Below are 9,140 nucleotides of genomic sequence, written 5' to 3'. Positions count from 1 at the left end.
AGCATCACCCCCCTTTGGCACTGAGGGACAACAAGCTTGGGCGTAGTGAGTTCATCAGGGGCATATACCAATATGCCATGTTTTAGATGTAGCATGTGCAGGAGTGCATTAAGATGCCGGAAGTCAGAGGAAGCAGCAAGGTCAGAGGTGGTTATGGGGTTTGATTGTGGGTCAGAGAGGTGATTATTTAGGCGACTGAGTGCATTGTTGTGTTTGGAGCTCCGTCGAATTAATTCAGAAACCTTATTTTCTTCTTTACACTCTTTTACAAACAAACATTTTCATTTTTATAGCGTGTAAACATATCTGGAATACTATTCTCTTTAAAAAACAATCGGATTGCTTTGATATCGCTACTTATATCCGAACTTCCGCTACTAGCCTTAGCCCGCTAGCATTGTACGCGTGGTCGCGCCTATCGATCGTCTTATTTACACCCGTATCACTGAAAGCTATAATTCGCCATTATAGCACATCTGCTATAATGGCGAATATGACGGATGTGTGTCTAACGTTACCTTTGAGTGCAGGTGAGGACACCTTCGAGCTGCATTCGGTGCAGTTAGAGCTTGAGTCCGTGGAGAAGCAGATCCGCGACCTACTAGAGAGACAGGCCGAGCTGCGAGATCGGCGATCCGCGCTTGAAACATCACACGCCGATGCTCACAAGTCAGTGATTAGTAACCTTTTGACTCCGACCTCGTCTACTCCGTGTGTTTCTCTGCACAGGACCCGAGCAGCCAGGACGCGATCATCCCTGGTTTCGTTCTCTCCGGCACCGACACATCACCATGGACCCTGGGTGATTCCGAAGCGGAAGACGCGAGCCAGGACCAGAGCAAGGACCTCTCCGCCCCTCCCGGCCTTCGAGATCTCCACCCGGAACCGCTTCTCCCCTCTACGCGAGACGGAACGCGACGCTGTGATCATCGGCACTTCCATCGTCCGGCATGTCCACGCTTCCTCAGGTAAAGGTAAGGTGCGCACTCACTGCTTTCCTGGTGCTCGTGTTCTCGATGTAGCTGCGCAGGTTCCCGAGATCTTGAACGGTGACAAGCGTGTCGGAGCTGTCGTAGGCTTTTGAGTGTATTTTGCCACGCCCCTTTTCTAAATGACCCTGTTACAGCCACCCAAATGCCAAAGTTCAACTTTTTTTTGATAATTATTGTTCTAAAGAGTCCAGAGAATTGTCCTAGACTGGTTTGGTTCCGATAGGGCGAAAAACCAGGGACTAGGTCGCAAAAGTAGGTTTTGGACAAAATTCGACATTGCAGAAAATTTTCCCTGCCTAAATCAAAATCGGAGATAGCCATTTTGTCCGGCTTGAGCCACGGATTCCAACGATATAAGACACTTGATCCTGGGACAAACGGTCTAAGAGTTATGAGCAATTTTGAACTTTTGGCTGCTGTAGCGCCACCTATGGGCCATTCGGGGTCATACTCTGATAGGTTGTCCCCAAATTGAGGCTACTATCTGGCCAGGTTTCAAGTCTCTAGGCCTTACGGTTTGGCCTGCACAATGCGTTTTACAAATCCTTACAATTACAATAGGGTTTCAGCACTTCGTGCTTGAACCCCTAATAATAATTCTGCCACCATGTGTTTGTTTGACACAAGTGTGCAGTCGCGATTGTGTGATCACGTGGTACAGAGTGACACGCTTCTTCCATTTAACTCTGAACCAAAGCACCAGTTGACACACAAAGTTACAGTCCTTCGTTTTAACTTCACCACAGTCTGCGTAGTCATGTCTTTCTGTTCGTTCTCCGGAGGGGAGTTTTATAAAGATAATTTTGAGACTGGTAAGTTGACCCCGATGTAGCTACTGTATAACATATGTAAACAAGGCAACTTATGTAAGCGCATATGTAACTTGTGTTATGTGATTAGTAAAACTTATGGGAATGTCTTGTTTTAAAGTTATCACACATAGTGCTTGTGTGCTTGGTTCTCCACTATTTTTGACATGTTTATTTTACATTTAATATTGTCAAGCATCAATAAAAATGTAACATTAAAGGTTCATTTGTGTTAATACTAGTTGCTTTTCTTCATCCTTAAGTCTCAGTGATCAGTTTAATCTGTAACATTACATTAATTACATTAAATTACATTACATAACTTTACATTAAAGTCAAATTTTTTAACATGAATTAATGTATTAACTAATATGAACTAGCAGTGAGCAATACACTGATAAGCTAAAACATTATGAACACCTGCCTAATATGCTGTTGGCCCACTGCGGGCTGCCAAAACAGCGCCGACCCAGCCGAGGTGGGCTCTACAAGAGCCCTAAAGGGGTGCTGTGGTCTCTGGCACCAAGATGTTAGCACCAGATCATTTAAGTCCTGTAGATTGCAAGGTTGAGTCGCTGTGGATCGAACTTGTTGGTCCAGCACATCTCACAGATGTTCAATTGGACTGGTATTCAGGGGAATTTGGAGGCCGGGGCAACACCTTGAACTCTTCATTATGTTCCTCACACCATTCCTGAACAATGTGTGCAGTGAGTGTGGCATTGTGTATTATCCTGCTGAAAGAGCCACTTCCACCAGGGAACACCAGTGTCATGAAGGGGTGTACCTGCTCTGCTACAATGTTTAGTTATAGGTGACATGTGTCAAATTTACGTCCACTTGAATGGCGGACTCAGGGTTTCCCAGCAGAACATTGTCCAGAGCGTCACACTCCCTCCACTGTCGTCGTCCCACAATGCATCACTTCCCCAGGTAAACGCTGCACACGTACCAGACTAAACTGCATTTATTGAGACCATCCACGTGATGTAAAAGAAAACAGGACTCCTCAGACCAGGCGAACGTCTTCCACTGCTTTAAAGTCCGGTTCAGACACTTGCAGACACATATAGATACTTTCGCCGGTGGACAGGGGTCATCATCTCTCTGATTGGTCAGTGTCCACGCAGCCCCATACGCAGCAGAGTGTGATGTACTGTGTGTTGTGACACATTCCTCCCATAACCATCATTAAAATGTTGTGTGCCACTGTACACCTTCTGTTGGCTCAGACCAGACGGGACAGCGTTCATTGCCCTCGTGCACTGATGAGTCTTGGACGTCTAACACCCTGTCTCTGGTTTGAATTTTTTTCAACATTTTTTTTTTCAGCTCCGCTGTTGGGAAAACGCTCTGGTTGGTTGAAGCGCTGTCCTATTGCGTGCAGAGGGAATTTGAAAGACAGCCATTTATCCCGCCCCTCGGATTGAGCCGTGTCTATGGTGAGTTGCCAGACCCAACATCTTGATGTAGGTCTGGCTTGCCAGGCTATGTTTTATACACAGCTCAAATAGGCTGTATTTGACCGAAATTCCAGAATCGTCAGCAAGATGACTGAGCACGGTGAGTGTTTATATGGTTGTCAACGAATGGGACGTTAAATATCCTTTTGGCTCTAATAAGAATTTCCCAATAAATAGACCTGGTGTCCTACAAGATTCCTGTTCTTTCCGACAACAAATCACTTGAATGCGCCAAGCTCGTAATCACGACATCAGCAGTGGGAAGTAGGAACTTTCTGATAGCATGTGAAGGCAGCTTAACGTTGTTAAAGGGTTAGTTCACCCAAAAATGAAAATTGTTATAATTTACTAAGCCTCATGTCGTTCCAAACCCGTAAGACTTTTGTTCGTCTTCGAAACACAAAGGAGACATTTTAATAAAATCTGAGGGATTTCTGCTGGGTGAAAGACTATTCACCCAAAACTCTTCTCAAGAGTTCTTACGAGACACAATTGCTTTATAATGAGCAGATTGAATTTAGGCTTTTATTCACATATAAACATTGATCAGTGGACGTAGATAGAGCACACAAATATGGTAAACAGAAGCTCAACCGTACTTGAGGGTGACTAATTGATGACAGAAGTTTCATTTTTGGGTGAACTTTCCCTTTAAGGCCCGTTCACACACCAAGAATGATAACTATTAAAGCTGCAGTCGGCAAGTCTGGCAGATTGAGTCGACTTAGCCAAAATTTTGAATGTTTACAACTCTCATGCCCCTCCCCCACTACCAGCGAGCACCCTTCCATCGAGTTCGTGCTCGTCAGTCTTCTGTGAACGCATCTGTCTTTTCAGCATCGATCAACACCATGGACTCGGAGGTAGGCTGCCCTGGCTAATCTATCCATAGATAGCAATAACCGAGGAATTGGAAGCTTGTTAGTAGATTTTCTCTCCGCCATCACGCGTCGTACAATCCAACACAGGCGTGTGCATGTGATATAATCTTTCTAAATATAAAATATTAGCAGAGTTCACAACAACTGGAATGATAACGACACAGAGAAACAATATCGTTGAAATCACTTTCAGAACATTTTTTTTTCCAGCTGATGAACGATAAAAACATTGACAGCCAATCAGAATCCATCCTGCTTTAAAGCGCTGGAGCAGACAAAACTGCAGCGCGCGCTTATAATAAAAAGATATCGTGCATTATGCTAATATAGCTATGCTAATATCCTTCTTGGTGTAAACCGGCCTTGAATCTCTTATCTGGAGAATGTGAACAATGAATTCTGTGACATCTTTTACAGGTTAAATGTGGTAAGTGTGGAAATGGTCTTGGCCATGAGTTTGTGAATGACGGACCCAAGCGCGGCCTCTCGCGCTTCTGAATGTTCAGCAGCTCTCTGAAGTTCATTCCTAAAGGTATAGAGCTGGTAAGTCCCGCCCATCCGTAAAACCCCACTGGACCTCTAGGTTGAAAAATCGTCAAAGCAAGTGAATGGGAGAAAATAATTATTTTCTGGTCCCGTTTGAATTGTGCCATGAATGTGAACATAATGTTGTCTGTGAATTTTTTATGTAATGTTTCATGTTACGAGTTTGACAGTATATGGTATGATTCTTCAGCTAGCAGTTGTGGAAAAGACATAACGAGAAAGACTACATGTCGCCTATGTGACGTCACCCCATAAAGTTGACTTACCCGTGGTTTTCGCCAACCTCAACGATTTTGTCCTCTCCCTGAAAGAAGGCGATGAAGTGCACCAAAGAGATGTTTAGCGGGATCCGTGAGCTAGTGTCCGTGTGCGAGTGGTGTTGACGTTTCAAACGCGTCGAAAGCAGCGAAGAGTTGTAGTCCACAAAGTGCTCTCACACAAAGTCTAACCGTATTAAACTTCTACCCGCTAAATTGTAGCATTCTTCACACGAAAAGTTATATAAAAAATTCACAGACAACATATGTTCACATTCATGGCAAAATTCAAACGGGACCAGAAAATAATTATTTTCTCCCATTCACTTGCTCAGACGATTTTTCAACCTAGAGGTCCAGTGGGGTTAGCGGGAGGGGCGGGACTTACCAGCTCTATACCCCAGCTAACACAGTTACCTTGTGAAGACGTAACCGGACCGGACCATATTCGTCGTAGCGACGTACCACATAACGTTCCAGTGACGTAACTTTGTGATTCCCATAATCGTCGTGGCGACGTTATAGTGGTACGTCGCAAGAACGTGATGAGTACGTCTTAATAACCAAACTGGCACGTTGCGAGGACGTAACATCAAAGGACCATATTAGTCGTTGCGACGTACCACATAACGTTCCAGCAATGTAACTTTGTGATTCCTGTATTCGTCCTGGCGACGTTATAGTGGTACGTCGCAAGAACGTGATGAGTACGTCTTCATGACCAAACTGTGTACACTTTTACAACAATCAATACAAGTAGGCTGTGTTATTATACAGTAGTCAACATTTGAAGTGGATCAAAAAGTTGTCCTAAGACAAGAACGGGTATTGTTCAAAATTCATCTATAACTTTGATGAAAGGTTTTGATCCACTTCAGATGTTGACTAGCCTACTGCATTTTGATGTATATTATTATTGAATAATATTGAATTGCCTCATAATAATTCTAAAATAAAATATCTAATGTACCACTGTGATAGAATTTGTGTGAATGTGATCTGAATTTGTAAACTAATGGTTAAAGTGATCTCAATACATACTAATATGCTGTATTTCTTCAAGTAAGCTATTGATAACTGCTTCTATCTATGTACAGTATGTCTTTTAATACAGTTGTTTCTTCCACAGTCAAGAATGAGCAGCAGTAGAGCCGGATGGTTGGATAAGCATGCGAGGATGTTTCAGTAAGAGCATATGGAGAAGCTTGGATGGGTGTACCGTGTGGATGGTGAATGAAACACTCTGATGAAAAGCCCACAGAGGAGCGTTCAGAGTGATGATGTGTAAAACAGCCTCATGGGAAACATTTAGAAGCTTTCTCCCAATAACTGCTACTAGCAATCAATACGCACAACTATGCCAGATCAAATCTTTTATACTCTGCACAATATACACTACCGTTCAAAAGTTTGGGGTCATTAAGATTTTTTACATTTTTTTTAAATAAAAGTCTCTTCTGCTCTCCAATGCTGTATTTATTTGATCATTATAATTTAAAAGAACTGTTTTCTATTTAACTATATGTTAAAATGCAATCTATTACTCCAGTCTTCAGCGTCACATAATCTTTCAGAAATCATTATAATATGAAGAGTTGACGCTCAAGAAACATTTCTGATTAATATCAATGTTGAAAACAGTTGTGCTGCTTCATATTTGTGTGGAAACCATGATCTATTATTTAAGGATTCTTGATGAATAGAAAATTCAGAAGAACTGCATTTATTTGAAATTGGATTGAACGCATCTTTGCTGGATAAAAACATATTCTTTATTTAAAAGTAAGTTCTTTATTTCATAATAAACCGTATACTGACTCGAGTCTTAACTTCTGAATGCTAGTGCACATTTTATCTTAGTTTGCCTGTTATAGATCAATAGTTACTTTTAATGTGTATTTCTTGGTGACTTGATAACAATGATCCTAAATACTGACATAATTTCTGCAGCCTCACTTGGTCATGTGGAGATCAGCTTTAAAATGTTTACCACTTTAAATAATTTATGTATTTACATGTTTAGAACAATGACAAAAGATCAACTTTTGGAAACGTTTTGCTGTTTCTGTATATCACTGCTTGTGTGCTCACTACAAAGATTTCAATCTTTAAACTTGTTCGATTTTTAACCTTCTGCATTTTTCTGTTGTTACATATTGATAAAAAGCCCAGGAGATGTTTAAAGTTTAAAATCCCCTTAAACATCTTTAAAAAACAGGATTAGTAAATGAATTGATTGTGGGAATGAATATAGAGCTTGATACTTTGAACCTATAAAGACACATTTACAGTCTTTGTAGCAGTGTGTGTGTGTGTGTGTGTGTGTGTGTGTGTGTGTGTGTGTGTGTAACTATGCGCCATATACATTTTCTGGTGTGAGCATCAACTTAAATGGCTACTGAAAGGTGATATTTGAGAATAGATTTTCCTACATGTGTGGTTGAGCTGCTGTTTTTCATGTTTATTCATGTGACTGATCTACAGTATGCAATAATTAGTCAATTTGAAAAATAAAACGGCTCTGATTAAAGTACATTTTGTCCCGTTAAATAGTACACATTGTAACTTGAGGGCCAGGGGTCTTGAGAAAGTGAGAAAGCAAATCAGCCACAGGTCATTTTGCAGAATGAGAAAAGCATGAGATGACCACAAAATATGATGTAGTCAGATCTTTTTTTTATTTAGAAAAGATTAAACATTATACAATGTTTCCCATTCAGAGAATGTGTCATTGTCAGACATTGTGCTCACATTTAAAACAAATCAAAATGCTTGTGCTTTGCAGCTATTTGAGACTTTTTTCAATGATAAAATCAACCTTTTCTATCAACTTTAAATGTCATAGTCACAATGCCATCAATCCCAGCTTGAAGTTCATCATGTTCCTGGACGCTTGACACTCCTTTAGGGGTCCCAGTGAGAATGAGATCGCCTTCTTCCAAAGAGATGATCTCACTGATGTAGTTTATGAGAAATGGGATGGAAAAGATCATCTGGGATGTGCTTCCACTCTGTTTCAGGATATCGTTCACCTTCAACCACAGATTGATGCTCCCAGGGTCTGGGATCTTCTCCTTGGGGATGAAGTCACTAATGGGGCATGAGGTGTTGAAAGCTTTGGCCAGGGTCCATGGAAGACCTTTGGACTTGCATTCGTCCTGAATGTCTCGAGCTGTCATGTCCAGGCATAACACATATCCAGCCACATGGTCCATGGCTGAAGACTGAGGAATAGCAGTTCCTCCTTTACCAATGACCACCCCGAGCTCAACTTCATGGTGGAGATTGCTGGTGTAGAAGGGGACCAGAATAGGAGACCCTTCCCTAATGTAAGCAGACGGGGGCTTCAGGAAGAGCACAGGCTCGCTGGGAATCGCATTTTTGAGTTCGATGGCGTGATCTGCATAGTTTCTCCCGACGCATATTATTTTCTTTCCCCATTCCCAAAACCGAACAATATTCCTCGTGCTCATTTTGTCCTGCAGCCGGAAATAAGATGACCTTTGGTCGCTTGATAACGGAGGGCGATGAGACGCGTTAGTAGTACATTACGAAACATGTAAATCTAGTACAAATAGAACAATCAAGAAACTGATACGATTGTCTGGAGTTAAGACCAAGAAACATTATTTGGCTTGAAGAAGTCGAAACGATATCAATAATCCTACTACGGCAAACGGCTTACCTTATGAATATTAATTCATTAAAGCTGCGTTATTGAATATTAATTAGGTTTTTCTGACGCTCCTAGTTTGGCCATCCAATGACAAAAGCTCGAGTTACATTCCCAAGTCTTTAGCTATTTTTGAATTGTTTTCTATTGCTTGCATAAACTTTTTTGCATTTATATTGTTTGCATCAACAAAACGGATATGTATTTATGGATTTATATTTATGGATATATATCTGAATTAATTGCATTAAAAATGTCACTATTTGATGTTCCATCCCTCATAATAGTTGTAAATAAAATATACAAATTTTGTCTTTTGTTCTAATTTAAATGTTTTTATTTTCTAATTGTTTTATCATTGTATATAGAGGCTTACTGTGCGTTGTATTGTTTTTTTTTTTGTTTTGTTTTTTGTATTGTTATGGCTCTTATTGAATATTAATTAGGTCATGTGACATGCGTTCTGAATAAATGGCCAAGCCTTCATTAGGATTCGTAAATAGCCAGCCCGTTTATATG

At 41.0% G+C, this 9,140-nt stretch overlaps 1 protein-coding gene and 1 pseudogene across 2 annotated transcripts; one reads left to right on the top strand and one right to left on the bottom strand.

Annotated features, from left to right (window-relative positions):
• Positions 1–1,749: 1,749 nt before the first annotated feature.
• Positions 1,750–7,473, top strand: LOC307171650 (methionine-R-sulfoxide reductase B1-A-like; annotated as a pseudogene). Its single transcript has 3 exons — positions 1,750–1,804; positions 4,558–4,677; positions 6,078–7,473. The product of its transcript is annotated as a methionine-R-sulfoxide reductase B1-A-like (transcript).
• A 129-nt stretch (positions 7,474–7,602) lies between these two features.
• Positions 7,603–8,543, bottom strand: LOC307167287 (oxaloacetate tautomerase FAHD1, mitochondrial-like). Its single transcript, XM_079886271.1, has one exon. It carries the CDS (start codon positions 8,419–8,421, stop codon positions 7,762–7,764), a length of 660 nt encoding a protein of 219 aa, XP_079742397.1. The 5' UTR covers positions 8,422–8,543; the 3' UTR covers positions 7,603–7,761.
• Positions 8,544–9,140: the final 597 nt, after the last annotated feature.

This window comes from Squalius cephalus (assembly GCF_949319135.1).
Source record: "Squalius cephalus genome assembly, chromosome: 1".
Classification (NCBI taxonomy): Eukaryota; Metazoa; Chordata; class Actinopteri; order Cypriniformes; family Leuciscidae; genus Squalius; species Squalius cephalus.
The sequence above is the reverse complement of the archived record's forward strand: the minus strand, read 5'-3'. Positions and strand labels throughout refer to the sequence as shown.

Coding starts and splice junctions, on each gene's coding strand:
- LOC307167287 (XM_079886271.1), bottom strand. CDS start 8,421: ATGAGCACGAGGAATATTGTTCGGTTTTGGGAATGGGGAAAGAAAATA.